Source organism: Mytilus galloprovincialis, chromosome 6 (assembly GCF_965363235.1).
Source record: "Mytilus galloprovincialis chromosome 6, xbMytGall1.hap1.1, whole genome shotgun sequence".
Taxonomy (NCBI): Eukaryota; Metazoa; Mollusca; class Bivalvia; order Mytilida; family Mytilidae; genus Mytilus; species Mytilus galloprovincialis.
In genome coordinates, this window is record NC_134843.1 from 16,924,881 (window position 1) to 16,949,851 (window position 24,971).

At 33.3% G+C, this 24,971-nt stretch overlaps 2 protein-coding genes across 2 annotated transcripts in view; both read left to right on the top strand.

The window, feature by feature from the left end:
- LOC143079076 (uncharacterized) overlaps window positions 1-24,971 on the top strand; it is an 85,860-nt gene that overhangs the window by 28,689 nt on the left and 32,200 nt on the right. The window lies entirely within an intron of this gene.
- Window positions 1,574-23,522, top strand: LOC143079077 (uncharacterized). Its single transcript, XM_076254242.1, has 5 exons — window positions 1,574-1,760; window positions 2,410-2,759; window positions 3,678-3,844; window positions 8,630-8,954; window positions 23,064-23,522. The coding sequence occupies exons 1-5, from the start codon at window positions 1,654-1,656 to the stop codon at window positions 23,255-23,257; spliced, it is 1,143 nt and encodes a 380-aa protein (XP_076110357.1). The 5' UTR covers window positions 1,574-1,653; the 3' UTR covers window positions 23,258-23,522.

The window sequence follows — 24,971 nt, forward strand, 5'->3', positions numbered from 1 at the left end:
CTTCGCCTTTTTTACGAACACAAAATTCAAGGATCCCACATTTGATTTTAATTATCTATACGAACATTGCTGTACTCTTGAATATCAGCACCGGCTGTTATCGACGGCTTACTTTACGCCAGTAAGTTTGTCTCATGGGTAATTGTGTTTTTTCGCTGTTGTTTCGTTGCTTCTGGTGGACAAATACATGAAATCTCTGTGCCATCATCAAACATGTTAATTGCTATATATCGGGTAATTCAAACCCTTTTTTCTTCGCATAGAAACAACTCTTCGTTAATCTGAGCATGGAAGTGATACATTATATCACGAACTATAAATGAGGATACATAAAATGAAAAACTAAGCGAAATTGTGAATCCCGCATTGCACGAAAAAATGTGTTGTATTTCGGTAAATAACACGTGTTCGTGGTTGATTGTAAACACGTAGTAGTCCATCATGCATTGTGACTCATTTAGTGGATTGGTCAAAAACCTAGGTAAAAATAAATTGCGTCACATGTAAATAAACAATTACATGTGCGAGAACATAAGTATGCTAATTTATGCATTTCCATATAAGGTAGTGGTCCCGACCTGTTAAATATCTACAATTTACACGATATCATTTAAATGATAACAAAAATTTACACATGATATAATGAACATGTAAGATAACACTAAACGACATTCGTAAGTTTTTATACCTTTTAAGATACCTGGAGTATTAGTTTCACATTTTTTAAAAACCTTACAAATTTACAGTATTTATTTTACATATTAAATGTTAATTAGTTCTAAATTTGCGGGTCAGTCTTGTAATATAAGATAATGTGTAAATTCCTGATTGTCATACCCGCCCCTTTAAGCTAAAAATGAAAGATATATTTTAATAATCAAATTGTTCTATTTTATTCTTTAAAGAGTGCTGTTGTGCAATAATTCAATTATTTGAAGTATTAATAATGAACATGCTTAAATATATTTTTCACGTTTTTAAAAGGTTCTCATTTTAGGCATTATTACTAATTTTTATAGTAAAAAGTCCAAAGATACCAAAGTAATATTCAAAATCATAAGTCGCAAACTAACGAAAAAAAAACATGGTAAAAAGACTGAAAACGATTAGAAGAAAAATGCTAGTTTACAACACACCACGTAGAACACTAAAGATTGAGCTACCATCAAAAACCGGTGTGGATTTCCGCTGCAGTCGGTGGATTAACTTTATCATTTTTCATTCTTCTAAATTGTATGACATGCTGTATTTAGACAACTATTCTGTAAATATGAATATATAGTATTTCAACTTTTATCAGCAATGTTTTATGCACACTACGATAAATATAAAATGTGTTAACTGTGTTATTTTTTTTAACATATTAAAGAATATAAACTTGTGGTTAAATTTGTTTGTATTTCATGCTAGACTCTTGACGAAAGAATACTTATAAAATGCGGATCTGTTATTTGTTTAGGCAGTCATCTCACGGTCTTCAGTTATCATCTGTGATTTCGATATGGTAAGAACATTGGACATTCTATATATACGACTGTTTTGCAAATGATAGTATGTCTTTTATTTTAGAAATACTCGAAAATAGCAGAACCCGACCACAGAAGTTTGTGCAGAGGATAAAACAGAAGACAATTACCTTATAAAAACAACAAAATGACACAGAGACAAACCGATGAGTCAAGCCGCTATTCAAGAATGACATCAGAGAATCAACATATTAGCAGACAACTGTCTCCATTAATAATTCTGTTGTTGTTGGGGTATATACATTTTTGTTTTATTATTTCGTACAGATTGTTAATAAAAAGCATATAATTTGCATAAAGAAGTTATAAATAAGGGTCACAATTATAAGTGAAAGATATCTGTGAAAAAAAGATGTTCTTCAGATTTCATTCGAAAAGAAAGGAGACAGTAGTATACCGTTGTTCGAAATCGATTGAAAAAAAACCAAATCTGGGTTACAAACTAAGACTGAGGGAAACACATCAATTATAAGAGGAGAACTAAGACACAATAGAAACACACCACCAAAATGTAACACAATGTTGAGATTAAGAACGGAAGCAAAGTTTTGATATTTTGTTTAACAAGGGTTTTCCTTTGTAGTGGTTTTAATAAAACACGAGTATGGTGCATATGGCGCGTATGGTGACTGTCATACAAGTGAGAGCTTTAGCTAGGTATAAAACAATGTTCAATCCACCATTTTCTACATAAGAAAATGCCTGTACCAAGTGAGAAATCTGATAGTTGTTATCCATTCGTGTGATGTATTTGGGCTTTTGAGTTTGCCATTTGATTAGGGACTTTTTTATGTCCGTTTTGAATTTTCTTCGAATTTCAGTATTTTTGTGACTTAATTTTTTTCCTGCAAGCATACTTACACAATCATTTGTTTCATTTCAGAATATTGGGGATCCTTATTTTCAATTTATCATTGTATACAAAAGTTGCCACTTTACAGTCCAGAACTCAAAGTTTGCTTGAAAAAGTAAATCAGTTAGAGAGAGAATCCAATGTAAAAATTTCTAATCTTGTAAGGAAGACAGAAAGTTGGACAGTACCGATAAAAAGAATTAAAAGAAATGAAGAAAGAATGACAGTTGCAAGTAAAATAATAAGTGAACTTATTCTGTTGGTTGGATCAATAAAAAATGATTTTGAAACAAAAATGAAAGAAGTGTTGAGCGAAGAGATCACAAAAATACCCGATAGATTACTCACGTTAAACAAAACTACAGAAATTCTAAGTATAGGTAAGTACCGTAACTCACAGTCGCATGTATGTTTGAAATCACCTAATTTACCATTCATTTGAGAAGAAGGATTTTGCATAGTTCGTAATTATATTATGCTGTTTTTGTGTACTGTCCGTAATTATTTATGGTATTGTTTGTAATTCTGTGGTTAACATGTCGAAATGTACTATTATATTATTCACTTTTGTATTTCTCTGTGCTTAATGTTCTTGCATTTATTTGTACTGTGTTCCTGTCATGTAATGTTGTCATGTTAGCGGATATTTAACATTGTCATAAAGCCCGAGGTTCGGCTCGCCACATACAAGGTTTAACCCACCAATTTTCTTTAAATTTTCTGTACCAAGTCAGGAATATAGCAGTTTTCATCTAATAGTTCGTTTCTATGTATGTCGCATTGTCGTTGTTTTTTGCACCTCAGTGTTTCTGTTGTTTCGTTGTTTTCCTCATACATTAATAGTTGATATGTTTCCTTCGGATTAAGTTTGTTACCCGGATTTGCTTTCTCTGAATCAATTATTAACTTTTGAACAGCGAGATACTGTTACCTTTATTTGCCTTCAACCCGGTGAAAGAGAAGTTTCAAAACAAATATATGAATAAGTTATAATGTTGTGTCTGTTTAACAATGCAGAAGATTTAATTCGAAATTATTTACATCGTACCTTTTTTGTTTTATTAAATATCGGAGAAAAATTGTTATTGGTACAGAAAATGACTGTTGTTTTTTTGTTCTGGTTGTTTTCACCGTACAGGGTATTCAGTTTTATAACAGAAGAACTCAGATTGGCGACATGTAGAAGACAGAAAACAAGGATAAACCATCCTTGCAGTATGTTAAAATTAGTAGTATAACGTCTTTCATGATAGTTCATAAAAATGTGAATTTTGATTTATGGATACACTTTGTTTTAGATATAGAAGACAAATGGGTACTGGTACAGAGAACAACTGTTGCTTTTGTTATCACTGTTTTGTCCCTATGTGGAGGTCTGTTATATAGCAGAAAGCACAAGATTGATGATATTGAAAAGAAAATAAGATATCTAACAGAAAACAAGGATAAGCCATCTTTGCAGTATGTGAGTACACCTTTTGTCTGATAAGAAGCAAAGGTAGATTTCAGGGGGGGGGGATTTTTGGTTGATCATACAGAGAATCACTGAAGCATGACTGGAATTGGTCCATTTAGGTCCCCTATGAAAAGTTCTGGATGCGCCCATGAGAAGAATAGCATCCGCTGAATTGTGCAAAAATGATAACAGCAGAATGTAAGCCAAATGCAGCTGGCCTTGCTTTCACAAGAGAATTAATATATGTCACAATGTATTTCGAGCCTCTGGACTGTTCCACGGACAATGTCGTGTACGGAATCTAATGTACTTTGTGTGGACTACTTTATGTTTGTGAAACTCGTCAAACTTTGCGTAAAAGAGTGAATCAACACCAGTCTGATAATAAAGATCCTCAATTTATGGTTCTTTATAACCATTTTAATCAACCGGACCATGATCCTTCTTTATCTATGAAAGTACGCATCATTGAGAAAATTTATCACCACACAAATAGCCCTGTACTAAGTGTACTCCTTTCCGCAAATATAGAGAAAATTTCTGGATAAGGGAGTTAGGGACTGCAATGCCATATTGTTGCAATGATAATATAAAAGGAGTAGGAAATTTGTCAAGTCCTGCCTGCAGTGATGTTAATGAGTTTATTTAATACTACCTTACGACAACAACGTAGTCATGGGCAAAAACATTACCATCGGCCTAATGTAAAAAAGTCTTCCAAATATAGATCACCCTTTGGGAGCTTTGATGACCTTCTTTCACATCTTCATCATCCACTAAGGTTACATTATATAAGAACTATTCTCTTTTCACTGCCAGTTAATTTTCTGAAACGTTTGACAGACTATGCACTTGACAAAGGAGGCACCAATACATTTTCTGCAATATACAGACTAGTCAGTATTATTTGTGATGTAGCTCTTTTCCGTCTTTCAAACCAGTAAGATCGGAACCTTTACATGAGGAAAAGAGGAAATTCCTTCCTGTTGATTTTGCCAATAGAGGAATTGATGCAATCAATATCTGCAACGTTCTACATCACAAGGAGGTAACATCTAAAATTCCTATTTATTTTCAAAATCAGTCTGTTCCTATTGTATCCTACAGTTACACCAAAACCATTGCACCTAAAATATTTAACTATAAACAAGCATTGCAGGACCCTGACTTAGAACAATACATAAAAAACCCTCCGACATGTGACTGTTCCCACTCGCCTTATAATTACAGTTCTCCTGGTCATGTTATAACTGGGGATCTAAACATAATTCAACATGAAAATCTCCGAAAGGTGATTTCTCATGCTCCGAAGTTAAGAGAACCCCAACACATCAATTGGAACCATAACTTCAAAATAATTATGGATTCCATTGAGGACTACGCCAGAGCATGGGCTAAGCGAGAAGAAGTTGAACTTGGCACTTTTTCAGAATGGATTAAAACTATCAGGTCTCTGATAAAACGTCGCATTCACAAGTTGAAAAACTGTGTGAACGATCGACCAAAGTCTGTTTTTAGAGACAAAGAGGCCATGAAATGTCTATCATCTCTTCATGATAAGTATGTTGTTGTTCCTGCGGACAAAGCTTTAAATAATATTGACTTTGTATGCAAATCGTATTACTACGAATGCCTTGTAAAAGAATTGGGTATAAAGGAGCAATCAGGTAATCCCACATACAAAGACATATCATTTGACAAGGATGAGCTTTTAGCAAATCATAAGTCCTTCATGGCTTCAATAAACATAAAATTGAACACCAAATCGGAGGACTTACCTTGTTTGTATTGGATACCAAAGCATCATAAAATTCCGTACAAACAACGGTATATTGCTGGCTCATCTTCATGTTCCACTAAAGAATTATCCATTAGATTGACTAAAATTCTGTCCGCAGTGAAAGAGGGTCTTCAGAAATACTGTGAAACTGTTTACTCGAGTAGTGGTATTAACCATATGTGGATTCTTAAAAATTCTAAAGAACTTCTAGACAATTTTAAATCTCGGTCTTTTTCTGAAATTAGTTCTATCAAAACTTTCGATTTTTCAACCCTGTATACCACCATTCCCCATGTGAAATTGAAAAATCGTCTTAAAGAAATAATCCACAATGCCTTTCAACATAAAAATAGTAGCATACGCTATAAACTTATTACTTTGGGATTTCATAAGGCATATTTTGTTAACAGTGACAAACAAAAAGGTACAACATGCTACACAGAAGAACAAGTGGTCAGTATGCTGGAGTTTCTTATCGACAACATATTTGTTGAGTTTGGAGGTAGACTTTCCCAACAAATTGTCGGCATTCCTATGGGAACAAACTGTGCGCCTCTTCTTGCCGACCTCTTCTTATTTTCTTATGAATCGGAGTTCCTCCAGACACTTGTCAAAAACAAGAGGATCAAAGAAGCCAGATTATTTAATTTCACTTTCAGATATATTGATGATGTTCTATCCATAAACAATCCGAACTTTTAATTTCTGATTGGGTTCCATTAATATATCCCCAAGAACTAGAGATTAAAGAAACAACAGACACGGCTTCCTCCGCCTCATTTTTAGACTTATATCTCGAAATTCTCTTACAGTCATCTCAGTACCAGAATCTATGACAAACGAGACGATTTTGATTTTGAAATTATAAATTTCCCCCACCTTAGTAGCAATATACCTTATGTATATGTAACTTCACCTGCATATGGGATATATATATTTCCTAACTTATTCGATATTCAAGAGCTTGCAGCTCCTACTCAGACTTTGTAAAACGTCATCAGTGTCTTAGTAAAAGTTAATTAACCAGGGGTATGTCAAAGAACGACTCGTCCTTTTTCTAAAAAAGTTCATCGGAAGGTATCAAGACCTTGTTGATAAATATTCCGTATCAACTTCACAAATAATACACGATGGTCTTGATGTATAGATTCTGCGTACTGATGTTGTTTATCATCTTAACAACGTGTTTTATAGTTCTTTCATTTGTCTTTTTTCTATTATTAAGATTATTTTTACTGTTGAATGGTTTTATGTGATATCCGTTTGACGTGGCTCGGTACTTGTACATCTCGTCAATGTGTTTGTATTGTCTTTCAATTTTTGGTGTCGTGCTTTGTATATGCGACTTTTTGTATTTCTTTGGTTCTTATAACGTGACTCTGTACTTCAGAAGATCCCGTCAGTATGATATTGTTCTAGTTTATGTCATTATGATATATTTCTATTATCAATTACAAAATACGTTGAACCATAAACGTCAAAATCATTCAATCGCGTAGTGGAATTTACTATTTGTGGATTCTTATAAATTCTATATGTAACTTTTGGACTATTTTGAATCACGGTCTATTTCTGAAATTTATTCTTACATACTTTTGATTTTTTAACCCTATATGCTAACGTTGCCTATGTAAATTTTATAATTGATTGTATGCACATTGAACGACAAATTTATGTGACGTATACAATTTTCTTACGTCAGACACTCAAATCAATGAATGTGTTTGTAGATAGATGTTTTTGTGTTCTGTTGAATTGTTCCTTTTAAAATTGTTATACGATGATGACTGATAGTGGAATTAACTATTTGTGGATTCTTATAAATTCTATATATAACTTTTGGACTATTTTCAATCTCTGATATTTATTCTTACATACTTTTGATGTTTTAACCCTAGATGCTAACATTGCCTATGTAAATTTTAATATTGTTTGCATGCACATTGAACGACAAATTTATGTGACGTATTAAAATATATCTGACGTCAGACACTCAAATCAATGAATGTGTTTGTAGATAGATGTTTTTGTTTTCTGTTAAATTGTTCCTATTAAAATTGTTATACGATGATGACTGATGTACCCATATTTTGACTATTTTATTTATTGTGTCTGTTTAGTTTACGCGACTGTCATCAAAGTGAGAGGGTTAGTGCTATAAAACCAGGTTTAAGCCACCATTTTCTACATTTGAAAATGCCTGTACCAAGTCAGGAATATGACAGTTCTTGTCCATTCGTTTTTGATGCGTTTTGTTATTTGATTTTGGCATATGATTATGGACTTTCCGAATTGATTTTCTTCTAAGTTCAGTATTTTTGTGATCTTAATTTTTATATTTGAACGATTGAGTGTGGATGGGGATGGATCAGATATGCGTAGTATGCAAGGTTAAACTTGAGAATGTAATGTTTCAAATTGACAACAACCCGACCAAAGAGCAGAAAACCGCTGAAGACCACCAATAGGTCTTGATCAATATAGCGCGAAAATCCTGCAACCGTAATGCGTGCTTCAGCTGACCCCTAAACAATCATGTGTACTAGTTCAGTGGTAATGGACGTCATACTAAAATGTACATTTTTGTATATCGTTTTGCCTTTCCTGCCAACAGTCTTTTATTTCAATAGGCCTGCATGTTTTGTCTTTTAATGCAAAAATTATATAAAATTTTCTATTGTTAAACCACTGGGCAATTATGATTAAACACCGTCACATCTATTCTTTGGCCCTGATTCTGATTATAAGGGACTTATAACTTTAACCCTTTAATTTCAGTGTCAAATGATTATCGTTACCATTATTTTTGGAAAAAAATAACATCATTCGTCGAACACAGTCTAAAAGAAAGTGTACATTTGATCGTCATGCACCAAAATTAACGTTAACTTCATTTTGCAATAATTTTTATCCTTATTCGAAGGTACCCCCATTACGACCCTTTCTTATGGTATAGAATTAAAAGCTAGATTTTTGATGCTAAGAGCCATAATAGTCAAAAATATCATTTTCAGGAGTCCCTAAATATAGTTGAACAAATAAAGAGAAGACAACCAGAAGAACTGGAAAACAAGTTCTGTGTAATAAGTTTCAGTCACGAAACACACAACAAACATAGAAGAATCACCAGACCAAGTGTTGAGCGTCGACTGAGGATTAAAAAAATGAACGAAGCAGATTTCGTGGTCACCAACGATAAGAGTGTGTTGAAAATACCTCACTGTAAAGTTATATTGGTCTTTGTGGACCACAACCAGAAAGATGTTATTTTAGAGACCCCAGGTGAAGATGAAGAAGATATTAAATTATTAACCGTACAGGCCTGCCGTAAAAAGGGAGGTAGGTTTTATCGTGATAGAATTATCATTAGGGCGTGCCATCATATATCGTATACTAGATATACTGTCCGACATTTGATGCGTATGTCAGTTAGAGAGAATTAAAATATGAAGTTTTGCAAATACATTTTAGGGGTTTTTACCACCAAATCATAGTACGTCACATCCTGTTGGATACGAAAAAAGGCCGAACACAATATTTCCTTAAATTTGACAGTTGAAGATAGCTAATCCTTCATCCCATTGCAGTAAAACATTTCTATGTCATAAACATATATCTTGGATAGTTGAAAGAACCCTCATGTTTTAAATTTGGTGCTCCTGTAAAATATTTGGAAACTTGAGGTTACATAGTTACTGAAGCTTGCACTACAAAAGTCAAAAAGTCTGAAAAGACCGGTTTTGTCTGAATTTGTCTGAATTTTTACTCGACATTCCTAATTTGTCTGAATAATTTAAAATCAATCTTGATATAGTATGAATTTGTCTAACAAGGTTCTTGATTTTGTTGACAAGTGTCTTGACAGTATGAACATTGTCTAAAAATTTCTCGACACTTCTTGTATTATCTGATAACAGTATGGATTAGTCTCGATCAATTCTTGACTGTCTTAAATTTGTCTCTATCAGTCTTGATATATTCTTGACATTCTTAATCATGTCTGAATATGTCTTGACATATTCTTGACATTCGAAATAATGTCTGTATATGTCTTGGAGCGTCACTGATGAGTCTGATGTAGACGAAACGCGCGTCTGGCGTACTAAATTATAATCCTGGTACCTTTGATAACTATATTGACCCATTCTTGAGTCTTAAATATGTCTAAACACTATCTCAACAGTATAAATTCCGCCTGAAATCTTAACAGTTTAATTCTACAGTGTTTATGACTTTCTATTGCTGTTATATACTCCTTTTGATTATGGCTAAACTGAACTTTGAAGAATCAAAGATTAATTTTGTACAGTAAGATTTTTCTTTTTGACCCCAAAACAAAGGGACATACGAACTATTAGTCAAACAAGTAAACTGACAACGTCATGGATAAAAGAAGAAAATGCTCAACAGAGAAACAAAAGTACACAAAATACAACATTGAAATCTAAAGACAGTGCAAAACGGACCCCACTTTAAATAGCCTGATCTCCTTCCTGTGCGCCCTTAGGGTAGGCATATTCCGCTCTTAAATTGGCATCGTCGTGAAATGGGACCGAAATGTAGTTACGACAAATGGGACATATTGGTCGCCATCAAATGAAAAACATTCAGAAAACTAATGACAACTGCTACATTAAGCTCCAGAAATAAAGGATTTTACCATAAACTTCTGAAGTTTTTAGATGCAAAATATGGTAGTTATGTTATTATTGAGAAATACAGTGTGTCGGTAAATAAACTCATCATAGATACAAGGATTAAAATTTTGTATTTACGCCAGTCTCGCGCCCCGTCTACAAAGACACACCAGTGACGCTGGATTCCAAAAATGTAAAAAAAGGCCAAATAAAGTACGAAGTTGAAGAGCATCGAAGACCAAAACTCCGAAAAGTTTTGCCAAATACAGCCACGGCCATCCAATCCCGAGGTAAAAAGCATAAGAATTATAAATATTCAAAGCCCGGTCAACAGGTAATCTACAAATAGACATATTCACCATAAGCCGATACCGAAACCGAATCCGAAACCGAAAAGGATACCGAAACCAAAAATAGTAGTGAGGTAAATTGTAAAAGTTTATAATGTTAATTAACTCAATCCTTTACTCCATTATAATTTATGAAAATGTAATACACTAGATAGAGTATTACTTCAATTCATTAATTCACAGAAATCTATCAAAAGATTAAGTTAAAAACAACAATTATCAAATACACTTATTCAAATATATATAAAATTAAAAAGCAATTGTTCAGAGAACAATTGAAGGTCTAATCAGTAAGAATCTATTTAAAAATGAAAATATTAACATTTGATTTTAAATGTCAGTTTTAGCATCAAATGACAGCTTATTGTACGCTGATTCCAAAAATATATGGTTTCTATATAAAAGAATAAAAAAAGGGAGATAATCGTTTACTTCCGTTTTAAAAAGTTTACTTCCGGAATTGTTTGATAGTTTACTTGACACTGATTCCAAAAATATATGGTTCTATATACTTTTACATTGATTTATTCAAAAATAAGCTACTGCCGGTTTACAAAAGGTCACTTCCGGTTGTCTTTTTTAAGGTCACATTGCTTACAACCTAATGCAAAAAGTCCAATGGCTTTATCATGTGTACATATGAAGTAAAAGCAAAGGTCAAAATCTATAACGTTAAATAAGCATATGACCTTGTGCTCGATTTCAAGGTCATAAACCAAGGACCTCAAATCAAAAGACTCTAGTCCTCTACTTTATATTGTTAATGAGTTATATTACCATACGTATGATATTAGATATAAAAAGGGAGAAAACTCGCGTCAAATATCTACATACCCTTTCGACTAAAATTTATGTGTTACGACATGTCGTAACTAACAATTTGTGAAAATATTTTCTCGATATCTTATATGATTTCTGAAAATAAGAGATAACAAGACTACATCAAAATTTTAATCATGACCTTGACCTTTGACCTTGACCTCATTTTCAATTTTTGGGACGAAGGACCTCAAATCAAAAGACCTTAGGCCTTTAACACTTATGGTTTTCCAGTTAAAAATGCATATCACTTATATTAAATATAAAAGGGGAAATAACTCTCATATGGAGTCTCCGGATAGCTTCGGTCAAAATTGATCAAATCATCCTGAGGATATAGCAATTTGGTAAAATAAATTTGTCGGTTTCTTATATGGTAGCGACATATAAGTAATAACAAGAAAAACAGTGTTCGGGGAGATAACTCTTATAAAAGTATTTAGTTACGCAGTGTCATTTTCAAAAGCGTATTTACTGTTCAATATCATATACTATATGTCTGAGCGACATCTTGTGAAACAAAAAAAATAGCGCAGGAAAAAAAAAATAATAATCAGAAGAAATCCAATAGGTCTTTCCACAGAAAGGTGGAAAGACCTAATTAAAAACCAATTGTTCAGAGAACCATTGATGGTCTTTCCACCAGTAAGGATCTTCTTTCATTTGAAAGTATTAAGATTTGGTTTTAAATGTCAATTTAAGCGTCAAATGACAGCTTATTGAAAGCTGATTAAAAAAATATATGGTTTCTATACAAAAGGTATAATTAAGGGAGATAATTTTTTACTTCCGGTATTTTTTTTATACTTTATTTGGTACTGATTCCAAAAATATATGGTTCTATATACTTTTACATTAATTAAGTACAAAATATAGCTACTTCCGGTTTACAAAAAGTCACTTCCGGTTGGCTTTTTCTAGATCACATTGCTTGCTACCGATGGCTTTATCATGTATACATATGAGGTAAAAGCAAAGGTCAAAATCTAGAACGTTAAATTTACCTATGATCTTCATCTCAATTTCAAGGTCATCAGCCAAGGACTTCAAATCAAAAGACTCTAGGCCTCTACCTTATACTGTTAATGAGTTATATTATATAACAACTAATATTAGATATAAAAGGGGGAAAAACTCGCCTCAACCTGTTACGTACCCTTTCTTGTTACGACATGTCGCAACTAACAATTGTGTGAAAATATTTTGTCGATATCTTATAACATTTCTTAAAATAAGAGATAACGAGCCAAAATCAAAATTTTGAACATGACCTTGACCTTTGACCTTGACCTAATTTTAATTTTTTTTGGACCAAGGATCCTAAATCAAAAGACCTTAGGTCTCTATCACTTATGATTTATCAGTTAGAAATACATATCACTTATATCATATACAAAAGGGGGGATAACTCTCATATGGAGTCTCCGGATAGCTCCGGTCAAAATTAATCAAATCATCCTGAGGATATAACGAGCAATTTGGTAAAATAAATTTGTCGGTTTATTTTACGGTTGCGACATATAAGTAATAACAAGAAAAACAGTGTTTGGGGATAACTCTTACATGGAAAAGAATTTAGGTACGCGTTGTCAGTTTCAAAAGCGTATTTACTGTTCGATATCATATACTATATGTCTAAGAGATATCTTGCAAAACAAAAAAACAGCGAAGGAAAAAAAAGTTGGCAAAAGAAAAAAAATAATAATGATAATAATCAGAAGAAATCCAATAGGTCTTTACACGGAAAGAAATTGGGACTATTTTATTACCCTCCATGTTTTGACATGCACCGGAAACTGAAAATGTAATACAAGACTGGTACTTACAACCGATTCAACATTGCTTGGAAAATTACGAAAAAATTATTTAAGAAAGAAGAACCATATTCTGACTTGTATGCCAAATTATTTTTGTAGTACTATTAAATTGCGGCTAAAATTACATTTTTAGACTTGTACCCTTTTTGGGATATTTCAGATTTTTTTTTTAACTATAGGGTCAACTCTAGTTTTTGCTTATAAATTTTTCCTATAGGAGACTTTAAGCTCAATGTGTGATATTTTTGTTCCTTATACATTGATCTTACTAATTATTAAAGAAAAAACTGTATATTTTAATATTATGTAATTTTTATGTATTTTTAATTACTGTATTGTAAAAAAGTTGCTTTTTTATCAAATAAAAGTTAGATTGTTTTCTTGGTGTTAGTTTTAATTCTTCATAATTAGATGACTCTGTGTAGCAGAATGTGTGTACATTCTTTTGACTGCTTTGATGGTTTTATGGTACTTCACACCAAGGTTAGAATTGGGTCTTTAATGTCATGTGGTGGAATTCTATTGAATTGTCATTATCATCCCTAAGGTTCTAAGAGGCTGTAATATCTGGCATTTTGTTGCATTTTTGTGGTGTTTTGACTTTTGAAACAGTTGATTGATGATGTTGGAAAAGTATAAATTCAGAAGTATTTTCAAAATAGGCATCAGAGTTCAAAGATGCCATTTACAAGTAAGTCCAAAAGTGTTCCGTTTAAGAAGGGAGGACATGATAGGAGACTAATTCCTGTTGTTGAGTGGGATAAAAAGACTGAAATTAGGAAGAAATATGTCAGGCCAGATGCTGCCAAGACCAAAAAAGAAATTTTGAATGACAAAGCCTTGACAATTTTGAAGGAAAATGTAACCAAGGTAGATAACTAAAAAAACTCAAAAGTAATATATGTACTGAGACCACAGCCTGGGGAACCCATTGTGTTTGAAAGATACACAGACAACTTAATCAGAGGAGATAGGAACACTTATAGGTTTTTGCATGCAGATAGAACCTGTAAACTATTCAACAGAGCCTTGATTATGATGCCGAAGAGCAGAGAACCATGTGTTGGAGAGAAAAAGAGGTTTGTACCCTGTGTAATTATCAGTCCTTGATGTAGCCATCCAGCTCCATCAAGGACCGACATGCAGAGACAATGCAATGAATGTGGTGATATGTTGGTCGATATGAACAGGGAAGATATGAAACAGCAGCGACAGATTGTAAAACAAGCATTGGAGCGCTCAGAGTTCCCCACCGACACCCTTGGAATTTTGGACATTTTGATCAATTTTTGAAATTAAGCCTGCTAATTGCACAACTTTCCACTGAGGATCCATTTTAAAAATACCATGAGGTAGCATATTACCCAGAATATGTAAATCAGTTGCAGAATCCTGGGAAATTTGCATTTTTAACATGAAACAAAAATCCAAAAATCACTACCCAGGTTACAGTCTTGTAATTGATTGCTCCATAGGCTTACATGCAAAAAAGCTGATCTTCAAAAAAAAATTATTCAAAAATGCTACATACAAAAAATATTTAGTCTACATATCATGCATAGCAATGTTATACTATGATTCCATGCAAAATAATGGCACCTAGCCACGAAGAATAAAAAGTTAATCAACCTCAATGTCAAAACTTCCTTTTTCTACTTTCTGTTTGCTGTCATCCGACCGCACCACTTCTAGTAAACATGAGATCCTTCCACCTTCCTGTTTTAATTTCTGAAAAAAGATGCCATATTTTTGTTACATTTAAATAGTACTTTCAATTCATCACAAAGTTTTAATCAAACAGGTTATAGGCAGTGCAGAAAAAAATTCAGAAGAATTGGGACTATTTTATTACCCTCCATGTTTTGACATGCACCGGAAACTGAAAATGTAATACAAGACTGGTACCTATAAAGAGAACCTATATGTATAAACTTTCATTCGTCTTTCTACATAAACTCTTCTTATACGAATCTTTTCATTTGAATATTTGCGTTGATCGTGAAAAATTCCATTGTAATTGCGTAGCTGCCTAATAGTAAATGGTGTTGCATTAGGATGTTCAGATGGATAAATGGTATAGCAAAATAAGTAACAAAATATATCGATTGGACCGTTCACATCCACCAATCTGTTAGTCATCGGTGTCATTGTTTCAACCTAGGAAAACAGTTTTTATGTATTTGTTTTCTTTCTGTGTCTATAATGACTTGTGTATGAATACAGTGTATACGACGATGTCCAGTATAAAACAACTCCAAGCTTTTGGTTGGACGATTTATTCTATGGGGGTGTCATCAATAGATCCAACTGCGTCATCAAATTCTGGCAAATCACCCTTCACAGCTATATAGATTCCAATTCTTTAGCTGAAGCCATGTTATCGTTGATCGGAAAGCTTGATAAAGAATTGGCCAAATTTCATAGATAGTTTTATGAACTAATGATGATAAGGCCACACCAATTTAATTCCTTGCTCGACGGACTCGCCCGCACATATTTTTTTCAAACAGATTTTTTTAATTTTTTTTTATATTCCCGCTTCCCGCATCCGGAAATGTAATCATGTCCATTTCCCGAACCGTTTTTTGTAAATGATATAAGGTAGCACTCCACAGTTAGAAAATAAAATTAAAAATTAGCCACAAAATGTTTTATCATCTCCTATTCCTGGATTTCTTATGCATTAACCTAACTGTTTGTGTTGTACATGTGCATATGTATGTAATCAGTATATTCCATAGATTTGATTTTCAAAAGTTAAAAGAGTGAAAATAAATTCCTTTTATGTGTATCCATGGCAACATTCTGCATTTATTTACCATAAAATATTGCAAAAAGGGGGGTGGACATGTCACATATCCCCCCAAAATTTGGATCAAACTAGAATTTCAATGCCTTTGAGTAATACCTTTTCAGAAACTGTTTTCATAAATCTTTCTAATGATCAAATAAAAAATGGGTGTCTTTCGCCTCATTTTTTCGTAAAATCCAATCACAAAGTCCGTGCGATAAAAAGTTGGAAAAAAACATTGCAATAATTGCCGGACCAATGTATGGTAGGGACATGCAAATACGGACTGTCATACAGAACACAGCCTATATTACATACATTACATACTCTTGATGTTCATATAAACCCAATACAAAGGCTATTTTAATACTCAGCTATCCAAAAATGAATTTTATTGCACACTAGCTCTCATATTTGAAAAATCCACATGGGCCAAAATGCGAAACTACACACCTAACTGTGGAGTGCTACCTAAAAAGATATCAACATTTGTTTTTAAAATCACAGTCTAAACCTGTATATAACGATTTTAAACCTATAAGCACCCCACCACACTGTAAATATCTGTGAGAATATTTGTATCCAAAGTGGGAGTGTTCCGATATGAATATATAACAGCGGAAATACCTGTAAAGAACAAAACGTTGATTTCTTTCCCCCTTACTCATATTCCCTATAAAAAAATGTTCGTTGTTAGAATTTAAAGTACAAAGAACTTCTGAAGGATTTGCCTTTAACTGCAATTATATTGTATGCTGGCGAAACAAAACTATCCATAGCTGCTGAATGTTTATGCACTTGTCCTGATTGATTCAGGGGCCTGTCGTTCAGCAGTTGTCGTTTGTTGATGCGGTTCATTTTTATTTTTCCGTTTTCCGGTTTGGATATATAAATTAGATCGTTGGTTTTCCTGTTCGAATTATGTACACTAATAATTTTAGGGTCCTTTATAGCTTGCTGTTTGATGACGGTCTGGATCAAAGCCCTGTATAAAAGGCCGTACTTTGACCTGTGTTTGTCATTATCAGGTTGGGAGCAACCCTCCCTCAGACAAGGAATCATTTTACTGATGTAGAAATGAAAATAGAAATACCAAGAATTTGTATAGTGCTACTAAAAAACCTTTGAAAACTTAGAATTTTTTACTCAAAATGAGGAGAAATACATCATTTTTAAAACCACTTCTCTAAAAGAGGGTTCCACTTATTTTGAATAATATTGAGCTGTTAAAGTAAATATGTTAACATGATAAAAGTCCAGGAATATTACAAAATGCTTGGACATGTTTTGACCATTTAATTCTAGATAGTTATATAGTTCTTGTGAAAATATGAGCCCTTTTGTACTAAAAAGTGTTTTTTTTACAAAAAAATATTTTATAACTTATATCAGGGACTTTCTTTACTTACTTAGTATAGAAAGTCCCTACTTATATTGACTCCTCATAAAAGGGATATTTATAGAATTAAGGGGTTGTTCCCAAACTGATTATCACTTGGAAGGAGAATTGTCTCATTGTCAGTCACACATACATAGACCAGATTTAATTATTCAATTATTTCTTGGTGAACAGGGAAAAATTGCTTCATAAATTAAAGAAATGTCAAAGTACAAGTGATAAATGAAGTTTTAATAAATGTCGAAACCTACTATTTTATGTTTACAAAAAAAAAAAATAATCGCTCGCCTGAAAAATTTGCAAATTAAATATTTTTTTTATTAAAATTTTCAAATCGCTCGCTCGCCCCAAATTTTGGAGTAAAAAAATCCGTAAAACAAGAAATTAAATTGGTGTGGCCTAACATCAAACATCATAGCCATTTGTTTTAATGTAGAGTAACATCTTAACCAATATCAAATCCATTTCAAAGTTTGAAAGTGTAAGCTTATAAGAATCGCTTCTTTATTCCTCTGTCTTATTCTGTTTAGTGCTCATATGCGTATCAAATATAGTTCATTAAAACTATATACTGTTTTACCGGTAATCCCGAAGAAATTGATTTCATGCCTTATACCTTGCTGGTAAATGTCATTTTCTTAATATTGGTTTAAACTTTCATTAGGTAGTAATCGGGCTCGAAAGTCTTTTCTACATTCAATGAATTGGGAAACTATTAAAATATCAACATCATTTATATATGTTGTTCGTTCGTGGGGCTAACAGCATCAATTAAACATTATTTTTCAGTGAAACCAATACGTATAGATTATAGCATGCCCTTTTCCATATTGGCCCTGGTATCATCCCGAGACTCCCATATCGGCCTCGAGGCTTTAGCCGAGGGCTGATATGGGTCGAGAGATGATACCAGGGCCAATATGTAAAAGACATGTTATAATCTTTTTATCACATATTTTAAGTTCTGCAGAAAACAGAAAAAAGGTCAATTATAACAATTTAATGAAAGATAAAAGGTAAAATCTTATATATCTTATCACAAACGTGTCGTTAAGGACGCAATGACGTCACGTCATTTAGAATCAGGGCACAATATCAATATACTCTTTTTTTCCCCGGGCAATTTTGAGGTTATTTCATATGCAAAACCCGACGTATTCGTAACAAATATGTGATAAATATTGTTATCTTTGTCTCAATATTATTTTGAAAATCGTATATATTTTATAAAATAAATATAGTCATTACTGCGCATCATATTTTATACATTTTCAATATAGCTTTAAGTACATTTAATGGCATATATCCGACACTTTTTATGGAATCAAACAATCCTTGTTTGGATACGAACAGTCACAAAGACCTTTCAACAAAGTTAGATATCGAATTCACCAGGTTGAATTTATATTTCAACACGAATTTGATAACGGGAGCAAAACGTTCAAATGACTTCGAAGGGTAAAGAATTAGCTTTTAAAGCAAATTTTTTTCTCTGGGAGATAGATGCATGTAAATTGTTGAATTGAAGTTGTACTCCATCTAGTGTTTTCAAATTTAAAACAATATAATGGAGTAAAAGGGATGAGTTAGTTTAAAATTATAAACATTTATTATTTACCACACTACTATTTTTGGTTTCGGTATCGGTTTTCGGTTTCGGATTCAGTTTCGGTTATGGCTTATGGTGAACATGTCTAATATGACCATATCAGTGAGGATTCATGTCAGCAGAGTAGTGCTGACTACTGGGCTGTTGATACCTTCGGGGAATCAAAACTTTAGCAGCAGTTGCATCGACAGTGTTTGCAAATAAACGCATCATAGATAACAGGATTCAAATTGTGTATTTACGCCAGACGCGCGCCTCGTCTACAAAAGACTCATCAGTGACGCTCGATTCCACAAATGTAAAACAGGCCAAATAAAGTACGAAGTTGAAGAGCACCGAACATCAAAACTACTTAAAGTTTCGCCAAATACAGCCAAGATAGAGTCATCTGTTTTTTTTTTTACATTTCATGTAAACTTGACTTCTCGAACTTTTAGGATTACTCGACACACCACGTGTTTCTCATAATTTGCTCTTTGAGTCGATGTTCTTTAAATAAATATTTCTTAATTGGTAATATGCTGTTCTAGCACGTTCACTCGACCGTCAAGTATACACAAATTGAAAGAGTTGGTATTGCTTTGTTTCATAAAAAAGAATGGCGAACGTAGGTACACGTATCTTGTCTTTGGAAAGGATAAATCCTAATAGTAAAGAATCACTCTGATTAAAACAAAAAATTCTTTGAAACTGGCCTTATCAAAGTACTTGATTGATTGACAACATATTTGTTACGTTTGAAGAACATGTTTGTCAACAGACTGTCGGTATTACAATGGTAATCAATTAAACCCCTCTGCTTGCCGACTTATTTCAATCTTTATTATGGTGATGCTTAATTCATACAGGAACTTCTTAGGAGGAAAGATAAGAAGTTAGCTATATCTTTTCACTTTATTTTCCGCTATTTGGTATTTGGGCCGTACGCGTACGGTCTGGACCGTATACGTATACTCGTACGGTCCGACCATACGCGTACGGTCGGACCGTATGAGTATACGCGTATGGTCAAGTACGAGCTGACATACATGTTATTGGATTATATGGGTTAAAAATTTAGAAAACCATTTATCACAATCTTTATTTTTAGTTCTACAAATTGTTACTGTTACAATTAGATAGATAAAATGAAAAAACGAACAATTGAAATTAAACATTTGTTTAATTGTATATCTGAATCCTATTTTGGTACTATCGCCCAAGTTGACAATTGCTAGCACAAGTAACGTAATATTTTTAATGTTTACATGTTTGCAATTCATGCATATTCCTATGCATTTTTTTTGTTTGTAAAGTTGCTAAATATTGTACTCCCACATTGTGTTTACTTCAGATATCTTCAATTTCAGTGATCATATAATTCAATTAATTTATATCTGATCGACATGCTAAGATATACAAGAGATTAACATATTTGATTAGCGTGGTTTATCTTAAATAATTTGACAGTTAAGTTATTTTGATATGTTATATGCATTTGTATCTCATAAACGTGACCAACTTCTTGATATTAGTCCGACCGTACGCGTACCGTATGATGAGTAGTTTGAAAAAGTACACATACGGTACAGACCGTACGCGTACGGTCCAAATACTCGAGCTCATACGGTCTGAAACATATATATGATGTTCTCTCACTAAATAATTCAAAATTTAGTGACGATGTTAAACACATCTATCCAATCGAACGAGAGATAAAGGATACAACAGATACAGTTAAGTCGGCCTCATATCTTGACTTACACCTAGAAATTGGTGAATTTACAATCTCAATCATTAAAACGTTGTACCAACATTAAAACCTTTAATTTTTCAACTCTTTATACCACTATTACACACACTAAACTTAAAGCTCGACTGAATTAACTCGTCAGCTTATGTTTCTTTAACTATATATCTAGTTTTATGCTCTTCAACTTTGTGATTGTTTGGTTTTTTAAATATTTTGATATGAGCGTCACTGATGAGTCTTATGTAGACGAAACGCGCGTCTGGCGTACTAAATTATAATCCTGGTACCTTTGAAAACTATTTGGGCTGGATTTCAACTTACTTTGTGAAAAATCATACAGAGTCAAGGAAAAAATATACCGACGAGGATATCATTTGTTTTAAATTGACAACATATTTGTTGAATTTGGAGGTTTGGTCTTCCAACAGACTATTGGAATCCCAAGGGTACCAATTGCGCTCCTCTACTTGCAGATTTATTTTTATATTCCTATGAAGCAGAATTTATCTAAGGGTTTGTAAAGAAAGGAGAAAAGAGATTAGCCCAGTCTTTTAATTTCACCTTTCGGTATATTGATGATGTACTGTCTCTTATATAATTAATAATAATAGATTCAGTGATCACTAACACTTAATATTTCCAAGTGAACTTGAAATTACAGATACCAACGACACAGATAAATCTGCTTCATATTTAGACCTTTTTCTCGAAATGACTACTGATGGTAGGTTGAATACCAAAACTTATGACAAACACGAGGATTTTAATTTTCCTATAGTCAACTTTCCATTTCTGTGTAGCAACATCCTAGCGGCACCACCATATGGAGTATATGTGTCTCAATTGAAACGTTTCTCTAAAGCTATCTCAAGTACGTTGATTTTGTTGAACGAGGAATACTGCTTTCTCAAAAGTTGCTAAGACAGGGCTATGAATCAATCAAATTAAGGTCATCACTCAAGAAATTTTACGGTCGCCATCATGAGCTGATTAGCCATTATGACAAAAGTGTGTCAGAAATCATATCTGATATTCTTCCTCAGTCATAAAATCCTTCCATCATTTCCGAACTAAACAAAGAAATAACACGACGGGTGCCGTATCCGGAGCACCTGATTTCATTCCCGGTTTTTAGTGGAGTTCGTGTTGTTTCTTATTTATTATTTATAACTGTTGATGTAAATGTCCTTTGGTTTTGTGAGTCTTTGTTTACTCCTTGGTTTTGATTGAAAACAAAACTTAACGACAAAAGAGATGATTTCAGCTTCCCAATTATGAACTTTCCATTTCTATGTAGTAACATTCCAGCAAAACCTGCATCCGGAGCATATATCTCCCAATTGATACGATATTCCCGGGCTTGTATTTCCTGTCATGATTTCCTCGATGGAGGGTTGCTGCGCACAAGGAATCCAAGAGTTCCAAATGGTGCAGTTGAAATCATCCCTTCCTAAATTTTACGGACGCCGTCACAAGTTGGTTGACCGTTATGGAATAACCGTTTAGCAGATGATATCGGATATGCTTCTTATGTCGTAGCTACAATCCACTTCCCTTTTCACCACGAATGTGACCTACCGAATTAGAATGTTTAGCGGGTTTGTAATAACATGAGCAACACGACGGATGCCGCATATGGCACAGGATCTACTTACCCTTCAGGAGCACCTGAGATCACCTCCAGTTTTTGGTGGGGTTCATGTTGCATAGTCTTTTATGCGTTTACTTTCTGCATTGGCTTGAGGTATAGGGGAGGGTTGAGATCTCATAAACATGTTTAACCCCGCCGCATTTATGCGCCAGTCCCAAGTCAGGAGCCTCTGGCCCTTGTTAGTCTTGCATTATTTTTAATTTTAGTTTCTTGTGTACAATTTGGGGTTTAGTATGGCGTTCATTATCACTGAACTAGTATATATATTTGTTAAGGGGCTAGCTGAAGGACGCCTCCGTGTGCGGGAATTTCTCGCTGCATAGGAGACCTGTTGGTGACCTTCTGCTGCTGTCTTCGCTATGGTCGGGTTATTGTCTCTTTGACACATTCCCCATTTCCATTCTCACTTTTATTTTGTTTTCTATGTTGTGTCTTTCGTACTATTATTTATCTGTTTGTCTTTTCATTTTTTAGCCATGGCGTTGTCAGTTTATTTTCGATCTATGAGTTTGACTTGCCCTTTGGTATCTTTTACCTAGATTCAATGCACTCCTTTACCATTATTAATCTACTTCTCATCGTTATATTATCACTTCTTTCTTAATCATATTTTCATAATTCAACTGAATTTTTTATATTTCAGCCGATGTGTTTGTGATTTATGTAGGTGATGAGGGATCAGAATCCCTGATGGCAGGATGTCTATACAATCCACAGTTAACTACAGTAGCCGAACATTTCGAGCTCAAACAAATAGAGCAGAGAAACCGAGTTATAACATGCCATGAGAAGTTCACCATCACACAGCGAGAGAAAGTAGCTCAGGCTATTGCCTAAAGACAGAGAATGGTCTTTATCATTGTTCCTGTTTTGTTTCGTCTTTGTCTCACTTGTTATAATATAAATGTGCAATCAAGTAATGTTAAAGATGTACAAGGTGAAAAATTCAATGCAATTTAAAAAGAATATATTGCATCCTAGATCTGTGCATGATATAACTACTCAAAACTTAAAAATAAAAGTGTAGTCGTTGTTTAGAAGTTTGTACTTCTAATTTTTCTTCAAATTACTTTTTTTAGTATTCCTTTAAATTGATAGGAAATGTGTTTCTGTTCACATAATATAATGTTATAACCATTGTTTTTATTGATTTTTATTGTTTAGCTATAATGTATATATGTTTTATTTTTTTCTGAAAAAATAAATGTCACCCGAGCATTCTGGTCATGATGCTCCAATTCTAATTTGGTAATGAAACTGTTTCATGACATGCAATGGATAATATTTTTCTCGCATTTCGTTGGAACCCATTGGTCTGAGTTATATAACTCATTTATTTATTCAGGATAATTGTCAGAAAAATCCTCATTTAACATATTTCATACATCAAAGGTGACTAAGTACTAGTAATTGTATGTCCTTGTAAATACAACTCAACTCAACGTTTTTAGTTTACCTTGACGTTATAGTTAACTTTTGTAAATGTACAACAGCTATGGTTGTTACAATACCGATTCACGATCCAATGTTGTTTGCATTGATATAGTTTAAATGTGTAACTATTTTTGTCAGGAAGTTCTTAGTTGTTTTTGGTCCTCAATGCTCTTCAAACTTGCACTTTATTTGGCCTTTTTAACTTTTTTTTATTCGAACATCACTGATGATTCTTTTGTAGACGAAACATGCGTCTGGCGCATGTAGAAAATGCCAATCCTATTTTTTATGATGAGTTTATGTGGTCTCAAATACCATTAACTTGTTATTAAATGTTTCTTCGAAAAAGTTCAACGAACTTAAGATAAACGGGATATCTTCAACCAATTTGAAATAGTTACACCTTAAGTAAGCATGTATCAAACAGAAGTTGACGACAGTGTATCATTACTCTAACCAAATTAAAATTGTAAAACTATCCATGCAGTTGACAAAACTAAAGACATACTTACTTAAATGAACTGCTCTAAAGATATAACACAAAATGTTTATAGGTGCATGTGTACACAGAAATGAGAGTCATAGGGAACTATATTTCAGAGTGTTTACATTTTATAGATTTGGTAGCTCACATAGTGATACTTTCTAATATAGAGGCCAGTGCCTTAGAAAAGACTGAATAGTTCCAATATTTCCACACACAAAAAAAAATTAAAATAACAAACATTAAGTTCATGCGTTTGAATCTTATGTGGATTTACGTTCATCGGGAACGCGCAAAGCCACATATTTGAAAGCTGATAATGCATAAAAACCGAAACAGTTAAGGAGATATTCGACAAGAACTTATAATAAAGACAAATCCATCTAAGATAAAGCTTTCTCTGTATGTTTGAGTTAAAAGACGGAAAGGAAAACGAGAAGAAAAGCAAAACTCGTTTTCTTTCTTTGTAAATCACACTTAAAGATTTAGGATTGAGTCTCAACTCACTCAATAACGAGTGAACTGAATGTAAATACCTCAAACTAAGAGCTTTATATAAAATCTTTAAAATTGTTCAATTGTGTTGATAAACTCCTAGTTGTCTCATTGGCAATCTTTTTACATCTTCTTATT

What these genes read in the sequence shown, in the direction of transcription:
- LOC143079077 (XM_076254242.1), top strand. Translation starts at nt 1,654, where the DNA reads ATGACACAGAGACAAACCGATGAGTCAAGCCGCTATTCAAGAATGACA. An exon ending in TACAGAAATTCTAAGTATAG is followed by an intron (nt 2,760 to 3,677) that starts GTAAGTACCGTA and finishes ACTTTGTTTTAG; the next exon opens with ATATAGAAGACAAATGGGTA. An exon ending in GGCCTGCCGTAAAAAGGGAG is followed by an intron (nt 8,955 to 23,063) that starts GTAGGTTTTATC and finishes TTTATATTTCAG; the next exon opens with CCGATGTGTTTGTGATTTAT.